General features: G+C 46.8%; 1 protein-coding gene across 6 annotated transcripts in view; it reads right to left on the bottom strand.

The window, feature by feature from the left end:
- The window catches only part of FAF1 (Fas associated factor 1), a 152884-nt gene that overhangs the window by 44634 nt on the left and 85386 nt on the right, over positions 1-22864 (bottom strand). For 3 of the 6 annotated variants that reach the window (XM_065071394.1, XM_065071390.1, XM_065071393.1), the window contains 4 exons: positions 10886-10981; positions 9118-9244; positions 8184-8247; positions 7216-7297 (listed from right to left, as the gene is read on the bottom strand). The exons of 1 other annotated variant lie outside the window; for it this stretch is intronic. In XM_065071394.1, the coding sequence (XP_064927466.1) occupies positions 7216-7297; positions 8184-8247; positions 9118-9244; positions 10886-10981 (369 nt within the window). The remainder of the gene's footprint in view (positions 1-7215; positions 7298-8183; positions 8248-9117; positions 9245-10885; positions 10982-22864) is intronic. 2 more of the 6 variants (XM_065071395.1, XM_065071392.1) reach the window with 1 other exon arrangement.

Here is a 22864-nt window from a genome sequence, read left to right as displayed (position 1 = left end):
GGCACCACCAGCACCGTGTGGCTGGGCTGTGTCCCCATGACAATCTCACACCACGCTTTGGAAAGTGTCTGTGTGTACGTAAAGGTACAAAGCAGACTGGAAAACATAAGGAAGCTATGAGCTAGTTAAGGACCTATGCCTGCTACTCAGTGAGTTATAAATACCATTCAGAAAATTACAACTTGCCATTCCTCCATGCCCATATTTATTATTTACCTTATTTTAAAATCCTACTTGAACAGATGTGCTGAGACAGCATGGTGGATGCTACTTTCAGACTCCTATTTAAAGCCATTTCAAATCTCTTCATCAGAAGCCACTCAACACTGTATATATTGATGTGCATTGATATAACAAGGCACAGGATGCAATTCTGAGACAAGCTGTCTTTGTGACAAACCTGCGTGGCTGTCACCTCATATACAGGCTCTGGATAAAACTTAATGACTGTTTATAAAAAGAAGAATACATTTGAACATTAGGCTTTGGGAAAGGGATTAGTAATTTGCATTAATGTTTGTCTAATTTAATTTAAATGTTCTTCAGAACCACGTACACATGTGCCAGGAAGGGCCATTAATAAGCCCAACATGCAGAGATCCATATAAGTGCAGCCAACAATGTTGACTGAAACGAAACTTGAAAATCCAGGGCACTGATGCACAATATCAAGCAATAAAGCAGCATTGCTGTGGTGATATTTAATTTAAAAAGAAGAAAGAGGCAGGGGAAGATCAGGCACTGTCTGTTTTTGAGGATCAGCCATTCTGCATTTCAAAGCGTCGATCCCTGCAATATCCAGGTTACTGTGCTAGAATCTCGACCATTATACAGCAGTTGTAAGAGAGGGAGGGCAAAGATGTGTTTACTCAGTGATTAGGGCCTTAGAATAAGCCCCCAGCTCCTAGAGAGACAGCTCACCACTTATTCATTTGCAGCAATTCACAAAGCCCAGAAAGATTAAACATCCATGCTGAGAAGACAAGCAAATGCAGACGGTGAAAAAGAAATAAAAATTCTTTAAAAACTCTGAGATGACTTCATTATTTTTTCCACAAGGAAACTTTAGGAAAGTGTTTAGTTAGAGAAAAACCCACATTGACCTCTCTAAACCCTTAATCTTTCCTTTGTGGTGGTGCTGCTTTGTGGTAAGCGGATGGCTTTGCTCTCCTCTTTTCAGCGGGAGCGAGAGAAAAGGGCTCTTGAGAAACACTTTTACTTCCAAAGAAACGACCCCATGAAACTGTTAAATACGAGACGCCGTACAACGGGGTGTTTCAAAATACGGACAGTTTTAGGCTTAAAGATTTAGGGACAAATTTTAGTAAACAAAACAGGCACATGCACAATAGATGTTTACACTGAGCTGCTTTACGGGCGAGTGTAACTTTTGTGGCATCGGCAACTCTCACCGTGCAGAGACCAAACTCCGTCACGTACGAAGGACTGTGCTCGTGTCTGACGGGGCATCGAGCGCCGAGGCCGCGCATGGGCTCGCCGCCAGGGCCAGCGCACGCCGGAGCCCAGCGCCGAGAAATGCTTTTGAAGCATCTCAGTGGAAGGCAGGGGCACCTTCCTCCTCGGAAAAGCGCACGATTGCCAAAGGCTCGCGGCTTGGACTTTGTTTTGTGGGGTTTTCTGGTTCTGTGTGTGGGCTGTGGTTTCTGGTTGTTTTCCTCACTAACCCATGGTAGTGCATATTTATAAGCAGGGGGTTGAATTATTTTTTCCCAAAGGCTTTGAAAAATCAGAGTAAACTCTATAATTCTATGATGAGTAATGCTGAGCATGTTTTAGCCAACGCTAATGAAACAGGCTTAGTAAGCTGTTGAAAAGCCCTGACTTCATCAAAGAAGCCAACTGATGCAGCACCAGCCTGTCCCGTGTTGGGTTTCTCAAAAACATAACGACTTGGGGCTGTCTGCTTAGCACAAAATTTTAACCAAGAAAGAAGATTCGATGGGGAAGAAGTTTTGCTGGTGCCTAGGAAGGCAAGGGATACCGAAAAGGTTCTACGTGCGGAAGAGCTGATGGACTTTCCAAGGCCATAGGATTTCAGGAACTGAAGCCAGCCAGAGATGTATTTTCCAAGTATGTGGATGCTGAAGACAGAAGAAATGAGGGAAAGCTGGCACTGAGGGTCTTCGCGAGGCTGAGACTGAACACGATCATGCGGTAACGGGATAGCCAAGCTTGTCAGCCAGCTCCTCGCAACAGGAATAACTTGGATACCTCAGAAGAGCATGAACTGGGAATAAGGGTCAGTGAAACCACAGACCTGAACGGTTACTTTTGAATCTCAGGTTGACAAGTTCAACTAACAATTGAGACAAAAACGTTCACTATCTGCCGTCTGCTAGAGGCAGGAATGGTCTTTCAAACCAGCAGGCTAACGAACCAAGATCCCCGTTATTATTTATTTGACGCCTTTCAGCAACATAACTAGTCTCAAAGAAACACAGTGACACAGAATCCGTACGGACCAGGGTAAGTTGTTCACACAGCTAAACACTCTCCCAAGTAAAGGTACGTTTTATTTTAAGCTTCATTTAGTCTGCTCTCATCATTCAACTATTTGATCCTATTATACTGTTGTCTCTCTGTTTCAATCAATCAAACTTGTAGTAATATTTTACATAATGCAAAGAATATCCAGAAATTAAAACCAAACTCAAATAAGATCTACCAAACATCAGCTCTGAAAGAGAAGGAAATGTAGAGCGTGGCAGACAATTTCTATAAACTTTCATTATTTAAGTACAAAGAGTCCTGAAAAGAGACCCATACCCAGGACCAGCCCTTCAGGTACAAAAGGTGGCGCAGAATAAAGGGTGTGCAGGCACACAATGAGACTACTAAGCTGGTATGTTGTAGTACAAATTTCTAAGCAATAATTATCCATAAGTTCAGAATTAATTTAAGAATCGAAGCACTGAACGGTTAACACACATCAGACAACACTGGAAATAAAATGTAGGTGACTAACATCGGACTTAACAGGAATTTATGTCCTGACGTCTACCACAGTGCAGCTGATTTGCTCTTCCCAGGTCCCTGGAACGACACATCTATACCAGCTATACCTGTCCTCTACCAGACCACGGCCGTCGGTGCTGGGGTTGTTCACGTTCAACGGAACCTGTGAGGCAGGCACCTCTCCGGCAGGGCCGCAGACAGCGCGGCTACAGCCCCTGTCGGCAGCTGGCCCGCGGGTCCCGCGCCCCGGCGGAGGCGGCGAGCAGCACCGCCGCACGGCCGCACAGGGCTCACGAGCGCCTGCGAGAGTGCACTCAGTTCTACCTTCTGCCGGGCAGAACTCTCTTGCCTAGGTATTTGTTTAACCAGTAATCACGTGCTGTCACGCACTGTTCTGGAGCGGGCGCCTTTTCCACCTATACGGCAGACTCGCATTTTGCAGACCCCCTCGTTCATTGGACTTGGGAAGGTACTTCAATATAACGGTCACGGGGAAGAACGAGATGACACAGACTAAAGCAAAAGCGTCCTGTTTGGGTTCAGAACCACCTCTGTCCCGCAGGCGGGCGCAGCCGCCGCATGAGGTGCCGTCTACACTTCAAGTTCCTGTTCCGAGACGAGACTGCAGAGCAGTCAGTGTTGTTTCTATAGAGCACTCCGACAAAACCTTTTCTTTGTATCCTCGGGGAATCTTTTTTTCTGTATTAAGTTCAGCATGAAGTTAATTAGCTGAAACAATAATGAAGGGCAGTTTTCTGTTTGACAGATAAAAATGATCCTACAGAATGCCCTGTATGAAAGAATCTTCTGCTATCACCAGAAAAAACCCACCAAAGCTTTTATTTGAACATGGCAAATCATGGGAGGAACGCTCTTCTAGGCAACCAAGAAATAAAGCACCAATACAAGAGAGGGATGGTGCTGCCGCCTGAAAGACAGAATTCAAGGGGAAGAAAAACATCATTCATTTTGAGCATGCAGGACTAGATATTGAGGTGACAACACCAATCTGTGCTGAGAGAGATGTTTCACACATTTATTAAAAGCCAGTGGACAGCAGGGTTGAGAGAGGAACAGAAAGATAAGAGCGCCTGCAAAGGTAAAGAGAATGTCTTGATTCTTCCCATAATAAAAGAGTAGCAACCACCAATAAAAATGAACAGGCCAACCAGCTCCAATAAAAGAAAATGCTTCAGCATTATCCAAGAAAATAGCCCAGTGAGATTCGAGATCTTGTGTTCACAACAATACCACCCTGAGTTAGGACAAAACTGTTGATGTTTCAGCTGCAAAGAAACCTCCCCCAAACGCCTTGCTTAGAGCTGTCCGCTATGAGATTCCTTCCCTGGTTCTGGTTTAGGTATTTCTATCGGAATGTAGCTACCTGAGCAAGAGTAAGCTTGTTTCTCATAAACTAGTCTAACAAATGCTTGTTTCCAACTGACATTATAAGCAGAAGTAGAATTTCATAAAAGAACAACTTACTTGTTCATTTAATAACCCTCCGTCTCTCTTTCTCTTCCTGACCCAACTAAAACCAACTCATAACGAAGATGTTTTCTGGTGTTGTGTGCACAGCGGGGCTCGGAAATGAACACACCATGTCCTGCGCTGCAGGAGGCACCCGCGGGCTCCATCGCCCAGGCCGCCGGTCGTTAAGGGGAGAGCGCTGCGGCGTGGCCGCCGTGTCTTGTACAAAGATACACAGGTCCTAAAGCAGAGCTCTGTCTGCCCTCACTCCAGCTCTCCTACCTAGAACTGGCACTATCCTGGCAGCAGTTGCTCTAAAAGAGAAAAAGATACCCACCATATATGTTAATCTTCACTATCTAAAGACTGGAAATGAAAACCAACCATAATAGGAGCTAAACAAAACACAGGTAACAGACCCGTTTCTAAACATTTTTATAAGGTACTTCTTTCTCTGACAGCATTTTCCTTAAGCAACTATGAACTACCACCCTTTCCAACACAAGAAAACAAAAACCACCATTCCTTTAAAAGAATCCTAACCCCTAATCTGTGTTCAAAACACTTCTTCTGACACCAGATCATTTCCTTAAAATAACCCCAACTAAGATACTGCTGCAAAAGGCGTCAGGTTGGTATATACTGGGATATTTTGCGGGAAGAATCATGCAGCACACAGACTAAAGCTGTGGGTGGGGTCTCGCCAGACCCGAAGGGCCGAGCGGAGCGGCCGGCGCTGGAGCCGCTGGCGCTGGAGCCACTGGCGCTGGAGCCGCCGGCGCTGGAGCCGCCGCGAAGGCCGAGGCCCGCGCTCGCTGCCGCGCGCTCTGCAGCTCAGCCCGAGCCTTTCATGGGCATGGACTGAGCGTGGCATCGTGAGAAACACTCTATCCAATGGAGTGTTTTACTTAGTGATTAACTATATACCGGCTGATGAAGCTACCCAAATCCTTGGTAATCCCACCGCTCCAATAAACATTTAATGAGTATATAAGTTCAAAAAGCCTAGCGGAGGATTTAAACCTCCAATCTTGTTTTTATTTACTCTTGGAACTCAATTTCTCACTTCAAGTGAAGAATGCTGGTGCCTGAAGCTCATCTGTTGCCCTGGTAAAATTAAGTGCCCCCCACAGTATACATTAGAAGACATGACATGGGGGTTGCAATTTCTCCTAAGCCTTTTTTCTTATACTGACATACATATTGAATTATTTTATGAAACGCAATTGTTGAAATTTAGGATAATGTATCCCTTTTCTCAATGCGAATTCCAGAAGGTGGTACTGAAATCACTTGTCTGTAACAGGAAAAATACAGTCAAACAAATGGTATATATACATTTTCATAGCCTTGTTTTAAATCAGAATGTTCCAATAAAATAATGTCGTTCCACAGGATAGCTGGGAGAAGGGCTTCCAACAATTCAGGCAATAGTGGAGAAAAAAATAAGCCACAAAACCAACGCCTTCCTAAGTCCATCACTTTATCCCGACGAGGATCTGCTCTGACTATGTCAGAAAACAGCAGCAACGCAAGGAGACGTGAACTCCAGATGTGCTGCGCACGTAGTGTATGGCGCACCCAGAGTACGAAAAGCCAGATAACGGTACCACATTAACATCAGATTCACAGGTATAAAAGAGTATCTGTGGAAGGCCCTGAGGGGCTCTGGTCCACTGTCACACTGATGCGCTGTCGGCATTTCCGATGAAATGACACAAAGGGAACCTCCTGATACAAACATTTTTCTTGTTGAATTAATAATTCAATTTGTTTTAAACATGCTCCAAGTTCCAACTTTAGTGAGTTACTATGAATTAATACTTTGCCACTGATTGTTCTGTATCCATTTATATTCTGAATCTACACAAATACATGAAAATATTCACTAAACTTGAAAGCGAGAAAAGCTGTGTGCGTGTTAAATACGTGTAGACTGAAGCTGCACTGCGGACTCACAGCACCGCACGCTCACCGAACAGCCCCGACACAGCACAGCTGCTCCGTCCCGCGCGAACACCTACAGAGCACTCCTCCCTTAAAATTAAACATCTATCGAGACAGCAAAAAGTAAATTTAAACAGCATGAGCTTCTTGTTTGTGTTTCAGCTTTATCTGTGCTTAATTACGCTGGGGTTTGGGTTTCTCCTCAGTGAATTCAAGTCACCAAAACTTAAATAAACGATCCCCGTTCTAGTTTTATTAAAATACTGATTTTAAAACTGCATGGAATAACAGAAACTTGAGACGTCTGGTTGGATGTGCAGAAAGCTAAATAACCAAACCGTAGCACTGGAATTTCCTCGGCAGATAAAGGCTGTACCAAGGAAAAAAGCGCCCTGTATTGCAGAGACCTTTCAATTCAGATTTACAATTTCATTAGCCGTCCTTCAAAGCAGTCACCGCGTGCAACGCCGAGCTGTCGACCACAAGGCCCGCAAACAGCGCTCTGCGGCGCTGGGACGCCGTCACACACCGCTACCGCTGCAGGAGCACAGGAGGAGAGGGAGGAGAGGGAGGAAAAGAAGGAGCAGCGATGGTGACTCCAGTCAAAGTGCAGCCCGAGTGGTCAGAAAGCCCGACTTACCCGCCGTCGTTTCAACAACCACGGTAAGGACCTTAGCCAGCACCTCAATGGCTACAGCTCTTCACCAACAGTAAAACCAAGGTAACTCCAAGACGCAGCTTACCTTACCTTTTTAAACCAAAGATGAAACATGAACAGTGATTTCCATCCCCCCAGATTAGATAATTTTAATGCACACTTACATCTCTAGCTTTCCCATAGAAGGCTTCTTGAAAAGCAGCCTCTAGTGATCCAATAAAATAAACAGGATGGCAGTCACCATATCTGTTTGAGATAAAACTTGCAATTAATTAAAAATGACATGGACAAGTAATTAATATATTCTGTGAAAATAACGTATTGGCTAAACTTTTAGAAAGATTAAGTGCGACACCTCTCCATATTTCCCTTCTGTCCTTTAAAGCCACCCGTTCCCCATCGTTCAAAAGCTTAAAGTAACTTACTACTACCTTAAGGACTTTTAACATAAAAACTTTGTTTACATACACAGACACCTCAAGTTCTATCTCATTTTTCAGTCATAACTTATTTCCTCTCTTTATTATATTCTTAACGGTTAATTGAAGGCTGTTCTTGTATTACACATCCATGCATCTCACATCTATAAATGAACATCTCATCACAGAGCAGGGAATACAGAAGGTACAACCTCTGCACTACGTTAGTTTGCAGCTTCCACCCATTTGACGAAACAAGGCAACTGTTTAACAATGCATGATTTGGCAGCATGAAGTTAAAAACCAGCATTTCTATACTTAGTGAAAGTCGAGATTTATCCAACCACTTCATCAGTGTGAAACTCACATTGCAACTCTCTATATTTTCCAGCATAAGCTTCAGCTTTTCTGTTCCTGTATATCAAATTAGAATTACTATACATAATCAGAATCCTTACCATCCTTCTGGACCCTTACAAAATTAAATAATGATATTAATTAGTGGCAAGAATCTGTCACTCTAACTTGGACTGAGAAATACTTTATTTCAGAAAGAGTTCTAAAAACGTTTAGTTGAAATAAATCAGATTAGGATGCCCAAATATGCAATGATCCGTAAGAACACACGTACGCTGGGTTTCTTTTTGTTCTCCTTACTCACTGCATTGGACTCAGTTTGTAACAAGAGGTGCGCAGCTAACGGCTAAGCTTACCTCGAAGAAAACTCGGCTGTAAATTGTAATAAGGCATCTCCTTCATTTTCAGCATTTTCTGGCACTTCAAAAAATGAAAATTAGAAATTAAATGCAACCTATGGAAACAGATTTTCACATGCAAACTCTCATTGCTTCATGGATCCTTTATGTGGACAGCTTGGTGAAGTGCTCACCAAGAGACCACATACATTTCATGGAAGACTATCGACTAGGAACCTCTAGAGAGACGGGACATTTCCAGGCCCGTTCTCACGGGTACATTCAAGCTTTCCAAACAGTAAAGGCATCTCGTCCGTATAATGTGATCTGTCACTTGTTCAGAGTCAACGCTCTGCACTTACTTAGTATTTTAAAACACAAGGATTGCTTTGAAAGGTCACTCACTATATTGCTACTTACTTTTCTTTCTCCGTGTTTTTTTTTTAAACTTCCTATACATAATGATAAAAAAGTTTTCCATATTATTACATGTATTTGCTTCTAGACAGTAACACTAATGCAAGCCTGAAGTAAATAGAGAGTATACAAGAGCTACATGTAGGAGGTACCTGACTGCTCCTGCTCAACCTTTTTCAAAATTCAAGTGCAAATAATCACTGAGAAACTTGTTTAATAAATGACTAAAAGTATTGATCACCACACGATGCTGAAGCTGAAATCTGGAGAGTTTTCAACACAGGAAAGCAGAAGTCTAGTTATCTACAGGAATGTTTGGTTAGAGATGGTAATTTCTCCGAGTTGAACTATTATTGTTGAACTATAGTTGCTGATTACGTTTGCCGTATCTTCATGTGCTGCATCTGTCGGTCACGGCACTCAAACAGTTCTCGGATCGCACCAACAGGTCCTTTCCCGCCCCACGTTCCGCAGACCCATCGCACTCTGCCCCCACTGCTGCTCTAACTGAATTAACTGAACTAATTAATCTTACTCATTGGCGATTTCCTCAGGGCAGACGATGCTACTCCAAACATTTCTCCATCATCCACTCCAAACTCTGTAGCATCTTCGAAGTCATCTCCATCACTGTCACTGACCATGTGAACGTCGGTGCACTGCTGCATAGAAACAGAACCAAGCTCCGCCATCAGCCTCTACTGCAGACATCCTCTTAGGTGAAACACGAAATACACACATGCTGAAAAATACCTACACATTTCTGGAAAAAACCTTGATACGCTGCATCTTATTTTACTATTTTATGCAACATTATCAGCTTGTTTTTACACATAGGACCTAATTGTTACCAGAAATCTGGCTGGCAGACATATGTGACAAAACACGTAAGGAAATGGCTCAGTATAGCCATAGCTGAGCAAATCTTACCCGACTTCATGCTCTTTCCCATCTAACAGTACTAAAGCTGGTTTAACTGCACAAGAAAGAGGGAGAACAGCCACACGTGTATGAACACTCGTAGACACCCAGGTCCAGCACTGCAGGCTGGGGCGCAGTCCCTGGAACGGTATCTGATCTAGCGCACTGCGACCCCCGACACACAGATTTAGCAGCTGCGGTCGTACCCTGGCACACCAGGCTGCTGAGCGACAGGGGGATTCACTTGGCACACCAATACAAAGGTGAAAACTCGACATCTTTGTGCAGGAAGCCAAGGTCCCATCTGCGCCTCCAGCTTCCATCGTCACACCTTTCGGGTTTCTTGTCTTCTGAAACGCAGAAGAGCTCGCAAAACCTTTGTTTTAGCTGTTCAGTGTTAACCTGTCTCTAAACCGAGTTCTTCGCATGAGCAACTCTTCCAGCTCCACTGGACCTGGGAGTGACGGTGACAGGACACCACAGAAAACTCACGGGAATCGCTGGAAGCGCAACAGCGCGTCTCAGGAACGTGAGATCTCAGCTCCAGCATGTAAGTGACCACCAGAGGAGCAAAGAGCTCCAGACCTGCTGGGTCTCTCCCTACAACAGCCACACATGATGAACTTCACACAAAGCAAGTTTTCTGAATGAAAGAGCCATGAGAAAATTGTACAAGGTGGAAAACCTCATAATTTCGAAAGAATGAGGTAAAGAAGCAGTGACACAGTTATGCTGGCAGATCCCAGAGAAAACAAGTCAGGTTGCTATGTGGTTCGGGTAGGGCTAGAACAGCGGTGCCTCCCCAGCCTCTAAGGGCTAAGGGCACCTCTCCGGGCCTGCACGCTGGCCGTGCCTCACACCTGCACCCGGTCAGCTCAGCCGGGCTGGACAGACGGACGCACATCCTCGCTGTGCAGCGACACACCTTATGGGCTACAGTTGTCTGAATAAACAGCAAGAAAGGTGTGTGGAAGATGGGAAAACTATTATATTAAATTGATTTCGAGGAAGGACAGAGGCATTGGAAATTTTAACTCAGACTATTAATTGCTAGAAACAACAAAGTGAGAAATTACTCTGTTTGCAAACATCTCTTTCTGCTAATACTAAAGATATGTTTCAGCCTTCTGTTTAATTTGAAGTATTTTTCAATGCTTAGCAAATTGTGGCTTGCTTAGTTTATTTCCCCCTTTTCCTTCAATAACTCATTTACCCAGTTCCTTACTTTGTCACAGCTGCACGTTACGGGAATTGCCAACCGATTCCTTCACGATGCAATTCTGCTGACGTCTTTGACAACATAAAGGACGGTGACCATGGCAAAACGAGCTCTCCCTGCTTCCTTCCAGAGCACACTTTTAAAATAAAGATGGTGTTCTCACCTCCTCCGACTGTTCCCTTGTTTGTACAGGTGAAGATCTTCTTCCGACTGTGAGTCGATGGCAAGGAAAAGTCAGTCCCGCCACGGCGAGAGTCATCTACAAACAAAGCAAGCACTGCTTAGTAAAGCCACGCTCTCGGCTGAGGTTTCTAAGGGTGCTTTGAGGTTCAAACCGAAGACTGCACTGCAGACCAAATTAGTTATATAAACATATAGAAAGAAGCCTGGAAAACGAAAACGATTCCTTATGTAAAAATATCCAAAGAAACAACAACGGAGTTTTACAGGCGTGTGTGCAGAGAGTATCAAACAAACTAAATGCAATTGCAAACTCAAAACTGCCTTAAATTGTTACGATCTCCTAAATCAGTACTGAAGTTCAAACCATTATTTGTACGCTATAACTTTTACAGTGATACGCCATGATGAAGGAAATGTAAATTTTTCTTTCCTAATCAATAAGCAAATGTTAAAGTGAAGATGATCGGTACTGATACATACAACTAATTAAAAGCAGTTAAGTCATCTTGAAAAGAGAAAATGATCTTGAAAGAACAATTTCTCTCTAGACACTGTAACAGACACAATCGCAGTGGCTACTTAAAAATGCATTGTCGGACGGACAAATCACCACGTGCCTGCAAACACACGACAGTAATACCTGGAGATCCGAGCCCATATTGCACTTAAAAACGTGCTAATTGATACAAGTAGAAACGGCAATTGTCCGCTCTGCTCAGTCCAGAGCCAACAGCGCACCCCGTGTCCCCAGCACCCCACGCTTGGCTCAGCGCTGTCACGAGGGGGACGACCACGGGAGAACCCTCGGAAGCACTAAGCCCGGCCTGGATAACGCGGGGGCTTAGCGGGCAACACGAGCGGTTCTTACATAAACACAGCCCGCTCACTTTGGCAGTGACAAAGTGCTGTATGCCATACAATTCTCAGTGACGGTGAGAGAGACAGCTCTGGCTGCATGTTTAAAATGTTGTTCCTAACGGTTCCTCTGCAAGAAACACAGAGATTTCCTAGATCCTATCAAAATGATTACTATTGTTGTGGGGCACAGAATGACAGACATTATGTGTTTCAGAAATACAGCATCCTCCTAATTAGCCTGTAAAAACAGTGAGGTAGAATAAATTTCAATCATCCTTAACAAAAAAACGAGAATAAATCATAAACCTTAAATTCCATTTCCTGCTCTGAGCACTGAAAGTACTCTGCTTATTTTTATACGTAATTCAGAATGACTCTCTCGCTTGTCTGCTGGAAGCCAGACGTGTTTGCTGCAGGCCGGAGCAGGCTGATCGAGCGGGCTGGTACCACACGGACCCCAACCTGCCCGCGCCAGCCACCGCATTGCCACGGCAAGGCTGAGCACGGGCTGAGCTGCACTCAAGGCCTGGCTGTCCGCTGAAAGGAAGCCAGTCGTAATACTCTGGCGCAAATGAAATATCAAAGATGACGTGCAGGTCAAGACCAATTACCCACGAAACTCCTGTGACAAACGCATAAGAACTGTATTCACTGCAATAATGCACCCGTTTAATTAGTATTTTTCTAAGCTTTTAATAATAAACAAAACCCAGCTGGTCTAAACCCTGAAACTTTGCTCTGTAGTTACTACAACATATAAAATACTGGTAAAACATAAATGCACACAGACCGCAGTTCCCCATCTAACAGCATCAAAACCCCCGAGAGATGCGTGGCCAGGCTCCCGATATCTTTTACACACACATTACGGGACGAGTGGTAAGACCAACAAGCAGTTATTGCGCTGCCTCAGCGCTTGGCCCAATAGCAGGGTGCTGCAATTCCAATTTGCAGCCCCATATTACAGTGTCAGAGCGTCTCAAAAAGGAGCTGACAGCAGAAGGGTTCGGCATCAGGGCACACTTCATCCCGCTCCCCACACAGCTGCTGGAATGTTGGGTTTGTGCACATTTGTGTGGGAAACCACCCTCCCCTTCGGCTTTTTTGAGAAGGTGTTTTGCCCAGGAAAGGCCGGGACAAACAGGAGCTCTGCCTTCATTTCAAACTCATCTGGCAGCATGCACGCCTCCCTAGGATTAAGGTCTCTTCACTGTAACGTAAAGGAGAGTCCAGAGACGCTCTTGCACCAGATAATCTTTACTCTGGAAATGATAAAAGCATCAGAACTAAGCACAAGATCGCTTTCCTGGCAGCTCGGAGCGGTGCCGTGGGCAGACAACCTCGGCACCGCAGAGCCCGAACACGGGCGAGGTACCGAGGGAGCGCCCGACGTCCCGAGGGAGCGCTCAATGTACCGCCCGATGTCCCGAGGGAGAGCTCAATGTACCGCCCAACGTCCCGAGGGAGAGCTCAATGTACCACCCGATGTCCCGAGGGAGAGCTCAATGTACCGCCCAACGTCCCGAGGGAGAGCTCAATGTACCGCCCGACATCCCGAGGGAGCGCCCGACGTCCCGATGGAGCGCCCGACGTCCCGATGGAGCGCCCGACGTCCCGATGGAGCGCCCGACGCACCGAGGGAGCGCCCGCTGAGGTGCCGCGGCGGCAGAGCGGAGCGGGTGGCAGGCGGCTCCTGCAGAGGCCGTTCCTGCGAACGCTGCAGCGCCTGCTCCGAACGGGGCTGCAGTGCCGTGCGGGCCCGAGTTCCCGGGTCACAGTGGCCTTCCCACGGGAACGGACCTAACTTTTACCTGCTCCAAAACTGAAAACGCAGGTTTGCAGCCTGGATACCTGATTACCCATCTTCTCAACTCATGGACCCATCTGACTAGTTAAAACACACAGAAGTCACTAACCTTCCAGAATGTTTTATTTTTCTGCATGAAAATCCCTGTTATGTGAGTACTATAGCTTGAATCAGACAGCTTCATGTGCACAAGAAGAGACACTGGAAGACATGTATGCAGAACTGTTGGCATCAACAATGAGCTGGATATAGATTATGAAATAAATAGTACTTTAAAGCAAAATTAAATACGGTTAGTCCATTTTTCTAGGCAGTAAACACACACACGTGCAAATCCTTACTCAAAAGGTCTCACAGCTGAAAGGCACGGGAGGTGGAAAGCGAAACAGAGCCAGAAATAGGCAAAATGACTCGCAGAAGTAACTCAAGATGACTACTGAGAAGCCAGATCTCCTGTCCAGCACCGCTGGTGCTTGTTTGAAGTTGTCTCGTGTTTGGCTTCCTATGGCTTTTGAAGGAGAAGGACAACGAAACCTGCCAGTGCCTCAGTCCACGCGCAGCCGCCGAGAGGCGCGCGCGTTCTAACGCACCCATGGCTCCCCACGTTGAACGGGTCCAATTAAACCTCGTACGTGTTCAAACGTGAGGTGGCTGGGTTTAGCATACAAAGCGCGTAAGTTAGCCTTTTGGTTGTTATAATCTAAAGCAGTTAAGAAACACTCGGATCACCTAATCCCGAATATTTCGGGCTAGCATGTCTCATGTCTGCTGCTGTAGCTCTCACAACCAGCCCAAGCCAACACGCTCCACCCAGCGCGGCGCCGCTCCCGTCTGTCCCTCTGGAACGTAGTATCGTTAGAGCACCACATGCAATCAATTCCGGATTTACAATTAACGTTCTGGGTATTGATACTAATGCTGGTGAAAACAGGCAATGCCTTTTTTCCCCTAGTTGAGCAAGAGGGAAGAATGAAGCCCCCGGATTATCCGTCAGTGCTGCAGCGGGACCTGCCGGTGGCGCTGCCGCGTGGACTCCGGCCGACGAACCGCCTCCACAACGGGTAACCGCGGCCGCGCTGCTGCCCGGCACCCGTTGAGAACACTTCACACCTCTGCTGTTATCACTGTACAACCAGGGCACTGCTCAACACGTAAGAGAAGATTATCTCCCGAAAAATATGCCCAAAGTATCAATCCTTACACTGTGAAGCCAAATTTTGGTAGAGATTATACAAACATATGGAAACCCAAGCCCATTTATTTTGCTTTGGAACCAATAGCAGTATGTGAGCAATATTCAGAGTATTATTAAAAGCCACTGTGAATAAAAAGTTATCTAATGAGTTAAGAATCTAAATTCATGCTCAGCTGAAGTAGTCCCTGAAACACAGCTGTTGTACAGAGGTGAATTCCACCACAACCACCAGCTTCTAATCACCTTCAATGACTATTATTGCAGCACATATCAACTCTGAGATCTAACAGACTTCTACTTTCTGCCCACCGTTTAGCACTTTGGCCACAACGAGCTTGTCAGTATTAGCCAGCTACGACTACCTGTCGGAAGCAAAGCTATTAACAAACGTGACAATGTCACCCCAAAATAACATCTATAAACCAGGGGTCATCCGCTGAATAAGAGCTCGTTCTAGAAGCTGCACATTGGGCTGTAGTGCACGTGGAGACTTACAATACACATATATCACACAAGAAATTCTTAATCAGAAATGAATGCTCTGTTGCCTACAGACTGAAACCTAATCCTGGTTTAAATACTCCATGTGACAGCCCTTTCACTGTGCTCAAATGTGAGCTGCTTCGCTTTTGCATTTACTGATTTACTCACTGATACATGGCTAATGTATAAAGAAACAAACACGAGCAAGTACATTTCATAACACGCCGTGCCCAGTGACTCAGAATAACCGCAGACAGGGGTGCCGCGGCACAGGACTCCAGCGGCCTCCACGGCGAAACCTGCACCGCCACGGAAATCCAGCCTTCTTCCTGTTCAAGTAAAGACTACGGTCACTGCTGCCCCTCGCCAGATGAGAGAAGGGGTGAGGACAGAGCGTGAGGAGGGAGCTTTATCCAGCACGCCAGGCTCCGTATTAAACTTACTGTTCCCGTTTGTAATCGCACAAGCTAATTCCCCGAGTGTGACACATGTCAGTGACACCACAGATGTCTGTACGTATGTGTTCTCTTGTAGCTCGGGAAAAATCTGGTCCTTTTTGAAGTCTGAAAAGGAACAAAAAGTTTGAGAAGGAACATTTCTGTCCTAGGTTTTCTACTACACTCTGCACGCACACGGCACTACGAGCTGAGCTTGCACACGAGGCCTGTCGGGGATCAAACGCTGTCACAGCAAGTGCAGCAAGAGCCCCAAGGTGGCAAACAAGGCAGAACAACTAATCGGTTTTCTCCATCTGGTCTGAGTAGCGTGGCTCCTGCCTCTCCGCATCATCACTTACCCTGTATAATTACACATGAAACAACCTATCTTGTTTTCAGTGTACAACCTCACAAACTCAAAGCGATCTGTGATTTAAGAACTCGTGCATGTTCATGTTTAAAAGCAGTGTTTAAAACCTGGAGAGATTCAATGTCTTCTGTGAATTAATGGTTACCTTTTGCTCCGCTCTTTTCTCAAAGCTAGCAAGTATCCTGTTGTTAGTCAAGTTACTGCTATCCGTACAGAAATACATCCTATCTATAAAACAAGTGTTATCACAGCAAGGACAATCAAGTACCCCACTGTAAAATGAAGGAACATCCCAATTTAACAACCTAGACTATTAAATGCTTTTTTTTCCAAATTTACCAAAACACGGGCTTTTTTTGTTCCATGAAACTGATGCCGAGACTTTGAGAGATTTCCTGTACGGCCCGAAGGGCTCTCTCCAGTCTACACTGGTCAACAGTTCTAGTCAAGCTTATCACACAATTAAAGAAACCCCAATCAACCAACTACTCATCTACTGCTCATCTACCGGCACGTAAACCCGCATCCCTCCTTGAGCAACAACAGAAAGCAGATGTAATTCTACAGTCGTCTTGTGACACCAAATAGCATTAGCTGGGAAAAACAGTTCAAGTGTGCTCCAGGTTTGTTTGTTTTATTAAACTATTGTACAAATACTAAAATGAACAGAAGACTTTTATAAACTTGACAGCCCTTGAAATTAACTTCCTCTGGAAAATAACTTCATCTTCATTATGCAAAAAAATAAAGATCTTGACAGGTATTCAATGTTTCATTTTAAACACTAACGGGATGAAAAACTCGCTGGGGCGGAGTGCGTCCAGGTTATACATCAGCACTGCTATTCTAGCTCCTCACAAAGTGTTGCTGAGATAATTGCTGCTGACAGCTTTATTCAAGGTTCACTTCACTTCTGCTCCTCCTTTCCTCTGTTAAGCTGAGCGGGCCCATGGGAAGATCCACCCCTCACACCTGCTCGGGTTCCTCGCGTTACCGAGCCCAGCCCGACACGTCACTTCACATTAGCGCTGTGACAATTACTCACGGCAGCTTTAACGTGGAAAAGTTTCTACGCAGCCACCAGAGCAGCGCCAGAGCGCGTCCCCATACCTGTCAGCACAGCCTGTAGGAAACCCATCCCAGGGACTGCAGCGGCGTTCCCACGGTAGATCTTTGAACTACGATGAAGACGAAAAGCACAAAGGCATGCTGGAGTTCGAATACAGAACCCCAAAGGTAAAAAGGGTCTGACGTGAAAAAAGTGCCTTAAATATTAACAAATCCAAAAAGCGTTGATAAAATCTTTAGATTTGGATCAAGAGATTGCTTTGCTGAGTTCTCCAAAACTCTTCTGCGGTTTATTCTAAAAGCCTTCTGCTGCAGTACAAAGGGTGATCTCCACATGACGCGTGAAGCAGCAGCAGCGTGAAGATGCTCCGGAACCGGCGTGTGGAGGAACGGCAGCCAGGGCAGGACGGGGCGGGAGAGCCCAGGGCCCCGCGGGCCGGGCAGCGCCGGCTCTTGCTCGGGCTGCCGCTCCCACAGCCGCGTTCCCGTCAGTCTACCACTCTTGGTTGCCGGTGAATGAAAGAGAGAACGATCCTGGTCTGCATTAGTTCTCATTTGGTCAAGCCTAGTTAGGCAAGTCAGGAATTACAGCAGAAGGATATTGTAGTACTTCGTGCTGCTTCAAACCGCAAATATATTTAAAGGAAACAAAAAGGAAATAATATTTTCTTGTACAACAGACTCTAATAAGAAAGAAATATCCCTCAGAGACTGAAATAAATACCCGTGATCACTTACAGAGCTCATTCTTCTGGGACAAAAACTGTAAATATTAAAAAGGACAAAAAATCTGCCAAGCCATTTGCAGCTATTTGAAACACAGGGTAACAGAATTAAATCAACGCTGAAAGACCTGGAACACAGTTAAGTATAGACCAGGAGGCTAATTGTGGATCTCGAGTTAATTACTTTCCACTGATACGTGTTCTCAATGGTCTTTCAGATGGGTTTTTCTTGCCCAAGGCAACTGAGCGCGCTGGCTCCAAAGCCATTCATCGCGCTGCTGCCCGGGACCTGCAGCCCTGCAGAGAAAGCTGCGCTTTCACGTCGCGCTGACGTTACCGTGCGCCCACAAAGCAGCAGTAAAGGAGCTTCGTGTTTGCCACAACGTGCGCTCTTTAATTTAGTAACTGCTTTATACTGGTATGCAAATAATGACACATTTCCCAAATTTCCAGTTCCTCGGCAAGGCTTTCGCTAATTACTTAGTGGTTAAAACTTGTGCATGTAAATTGGTTAAGTGGGCTTATTAATAAGTACACCTGTGTGATATCATCTATAAAGCTTATATGCCCGGGAACTGGTCACAACTCAGTGCACGTTGTGAAGGGCCCGGGAACTGAAGACAAACACGCTGTGCTAAGGCTGACGAGGGCCGGGCGCAGAGCACCTGCCGTGCCCACACCTCTCCCAGGCTGCAGAGGCTGCTTTCGGGACAACAAACACCAGGAGCCAAAGCGTCCGCCTGTCCCATGTTGCCAAATGAGGGCCAAGGTACACAAAAGATCTACAGGAAAAAGGCCGAGAATCCCTCTGGTACCCAAAACCACGGGAAAGCAGCAGCGTGAACACATCCAGCATCACACGCTCTGCGGTCCGGTTATGCTATTTCGTGACACTGCTCGCTTACTTCTCATATTCTAATGGCAACCACGAAAAGTTCAGCTGCACTTAACATGGATTTAGACTCATAACAATCGCAGAAGCAATAAACAGAGTTAACCTATTTTCCTATCCTTCCTTTCCTCAAAATTCTTCACAGCGTAAGGGCTGAAAAGTGACTGGGGTACTAACACCATCCTGTTCCATTTGCTGGCTTCTGTGTTGAGACAGTGCATTAGGTTTCTGATATTCTTCAAGTAACTACGTAATTGCCATAGAAGATGGCATAATAGTATTGTTTGTCTGATCACACATCATCTAATCTTTGCTGTTCAGACGATACACAAAACTGTTCAACAGATCTTTAAGGTACGAAAAAACTGAAAGTGAGATAACAAGCAACAGCACAAACCAACAACCAGTTTGACTCATCCAGATCATGTATCGCCCACAGATATTCACAGATACATCTTGGGAACTGCTCTGCATTGACAGACAGCATCAGCCAACGTTGGCACGTTCCTGGTCCACGGTGGGATGCCATTTACTTCCCGCACCGTGCGACGCTCTGGATGGCAAACAGAGGAGCGCCCGGGGCTGCTCCCAGCACGGTATCATTCCTCGGCAGAGCTGGAGCAGCTGTGCTCAACACCGCTTCCAACTGGCGGCTCAGACGCGACGGGCCTCGGCGCTGCCCCGTCCTCCCGGCTACCGCTGCTCCAGGAACCGGACTTGGCAGTGCTAGCTTCCCGAAAACGGCTCTTACTGACTTCTAACCGCGAGCTGCTGAAAAGGATCACTGCTTCATTGCTGCTTGTTTGCCCTGTTTCCTTTACCTGGAATTTATGGAAAGGCCTTTAACTCTTTGCATCGGCAGAATTAAAAGCACCGAGTACATACCCTTCTCAATTAAAGGAAAAAGTTCAAAACTGGAAATAATAAATCATATCAATACAAATCAATACTTTAGTAGTCAACAATGGTAAATGCCTGTGCTGGGGCAGTTACAGTTAAAAATGCATTCATGTAATTCATTTCCTATGACTACATATTGAATGTGCTTGCTTGATGTATAATGGTTTCAAGTGTGACAAGCGAAAGAACAATAACACAACTAATAAAAATTACGCATTTATAAAGGGTCTTTCTAGTCAGAGACCTCTAAGAAGGAGCCAAACTAAAGCATTCCCAGCATTTTAGACTGGATTTCCTCAGCCATCTAACTGAAGCTACTTTTCTTTGACTCTTACAAGAGCTCATCGTTACGTCTCAGGCCTCCCACAGAAGCGGAACAGGCGACTGCGTAAGCCAAGCGCTGTACTGACGGTGCCAGGAGCGCCCGCGGCGCTGCCGCTCTGCCTCTGTGCTCCGACGCGGGGCAGCGGCTGCGTTCAGAGCAGTCCAGTCCGGTGACCGGCACTGAAACAGCTCTGCTCTCGTCTGGCAGAGGAGTTAGCTATCCACAATAAATTGACCAACTAACGTTTTCTTGGTTTCACATTTTACCAGTAGTTTATCGAACTTTAATTAAAAATACCCATCAGAGGAGCAGATTAGCTCCACTCTAAGCGTTTTAAAAGTGAGCTGTGGACTAACTTAACATTATTTAAATACCACTTTTGTTCAAGGAAGCATTTGACACTACTACATCAGGCTCTACGCACTAGAACAAACCCCAAGCGAAGTTCTAGCAACAGTAAACATTCACTCATGTAAAACAGAAGAGGTGCTCTAATTATACACAGCTTTCTTTCACTATTACACGGCAACCCCACTTACCACACACTTACTTAGAGTGAAACTCTATTTACAGAGTCCCCAACACCTTCAATCCGCTGTAATGGATTTTCATAGGTCTTCCAGAGAAGCTCTGCTCTGCTTAGAGTGGAGCTCTGTTCCAAAGGAAACAAGCACCGCCGCGACAGTCCTCCAGGAATAGTGCAATTACCACTTATCAAACAGGTGTCTGCTCTATTCCAGGGAGATTAGCGCTTCCTACTCTGCTCTCTGAGAGCAGAATAAAAGAGGAGCTGCTACTATTAAATGACTGAGGAGAAAAGAAGTCTCTGATAACTGCTGCCACTAGCTTCTCTCAGCAGGGCATGAAGTACATGTAGTCCTGCAAACACCTCAGCACTGAAATGAATATTTCAGTTTCTCCAAGGTTAGAGCTCCTAAATAAGAGCAGTCCTGTCACCTTAATCGGAAGCGTCTCTCTCTGCACCGAGCGCTCCGGAGCCTCAGCCCCTGCCGCCTTGTGCCACCCCGTGTCCCCTGTGCGTGCCAAAGGGTGCTGCCTTGTGCCACCCCGTGTCCCCTGTGCGTGCCAAAGGGTGCCGCCTTGTGCCACCCCGTGTCCCCTGTGCGTGCCAAAGGGTGCCGCCTTGTGCCACCCCGTGTCCCCTGTGCGTGCCAAAGGGTGCCGCCTTGTGCCACCCCGCGTCCCCTGTGCGTGCCAAAGGGTGCTGCCTTGTGCCACCCCGTGTCCCCTGTGCGTGCCAAAGGGTGCTGCCTTGTGCCACCCCGTGTCCCCTGTGCGTGCCAAAGGGTGCCGCCTTGTGCCACCCCGTGTCCCCTGTGTGTGCCAAAGGGTGCTGCCTTGTGCCACCCCACGTCCCCTGTGTGTGTCAAAGGGTGCTGCCTTGTGCCACCCCGTGTCCCCTGTGCGTGCCAAAGGGTGCTGCCTTGTGCCACCCCGTGTCCTCTGTGCGTGCCAAAGGGTGCTGCCTTGTGCCACCCCGTGTCCCCTGTGTGTGCCAATGGGTGCTGCCTTGTGCCACCCCGTGTCCCCTGTGTGTGCCAATGGGTGCTGCCTTGTGCCACCCTGTGTCCCCTGTGTGTGCCAATGGGTGCTGCCTTGTGCCACCCCGCGTCCCCTGTGCGTGCCAATGGGTGCTGCCTTGTGCCACCCCGCGTCCCCTGTGCGTGCCAAAGGGTGCTGCCTTGTGCCACCCCGTGTCCCCTGTGTGTGCCAATGGGTGCTGCCTTGTGCCACCCCGTGTCCCCTGTGTGTGCCAATGGGTGCTGCCTTGTGCCACCCCGCGTCCCCTGTGCGTGCCAAAGGGTGCTGCCTTGTGCCACCCCGTGTCCCCTGTGTGTGCCAAAGGGTGCTGCCTTGTGCCACCCCGCGTCCCCTGTGCGTGCCAAAGGGGCGGCTGGGCTGCTGCAAGCACCGGCGTTCAGAGACGGTGCTTGGTGAGGGCGCAAAGGGATCTCAAAGAAGAAGCTCCAGAAGTGTAGAGGATGAACATTTTTAACAGGGTACAGCTGTAGGTTAAACTCTGGCTGAGTGCAATTTGATCAGAAAAGGTGATTTTTTAGCACATTTTCAAAGCCAGCTTGTTGAGCGAGAGCTATCTCAGGAACAGACCTCTAAAAAAGTGAGCAGAAACACTCTCCTATGAAATCCAGGACACAGCTTTCTACGCACAAGGTGCTATACATTGCACAAGGTATCTCTGGTCTGGAGGGAAGGCCCGCGGAGCAGCAGGCACGGGGCAGTCAGAGGTGAACAGCCCGCACACCGGCAGACGGGACGAGCGGCTCCTCGGGCTCAGCCGGTACCGTGCGGCGGCCGCGGCGGCCCGGGCTGCCCACGGCCAGCGGCTCCCCAGGCTGCAGGGTGGGCCTGAAACGTCACCAGAAGCCGGGACAAACCCACAGCAGGAGAGCGGTTCCTGCTGTGCCCCTGGCGGACACGCAGGGGCAGAGGAGGAAGCAGGGCGGCAGGACGCGGTCCCACCCTGCCGTGCACAGGCCCGGCGGCCCCGCTGCCGACAGCGCTGTGCACCGCGGCCACCTCAGCGCGGCCCGACGCGCACGCCCTGCCGGTACGACGGCAGGACGTGGAAGCAACGTTGACACAGCAAATGGAAGCAGCAGCCTCAGCCCTTGTTTACTAGCTTTAAACTCTACTCCTTTTAATGTGTTTTATGAACATGTCATTTTTAATAATAATAACTAGCGTGTCTGTGAGTTTCAAAGCAGGAACAGCTAACTAAAAACATTGTCTCAGTAGAGCAAGCAGACTGTCAATCTCTTGCTAAAGAAGAAAACAGTAGAAGATGACAAATAATTATGTCTAGAGCACTGCTACTGTACTTTATGTATTAAAATTCCAGTGACAATTAAACTTATTC

The sequence above is a fragment of the Columba livia genome, chromosome 8, assembly GCF_036013475.1.
Source record: "Columba livia isolate bColLiv1 breed racing homer chromosome 8, bColLiv1.pat.W.v2, whole genome shotgun sequence".
NCBI lineage: Eukaryota > Metazoa > Chordata > Aves > Columbiformes > Columbidae > Columba > Columba livia.
Note: the sequence above shows the minus strand (reverse complement) of the source record. Positions and strands in the feature narration are given on the sequence as shown.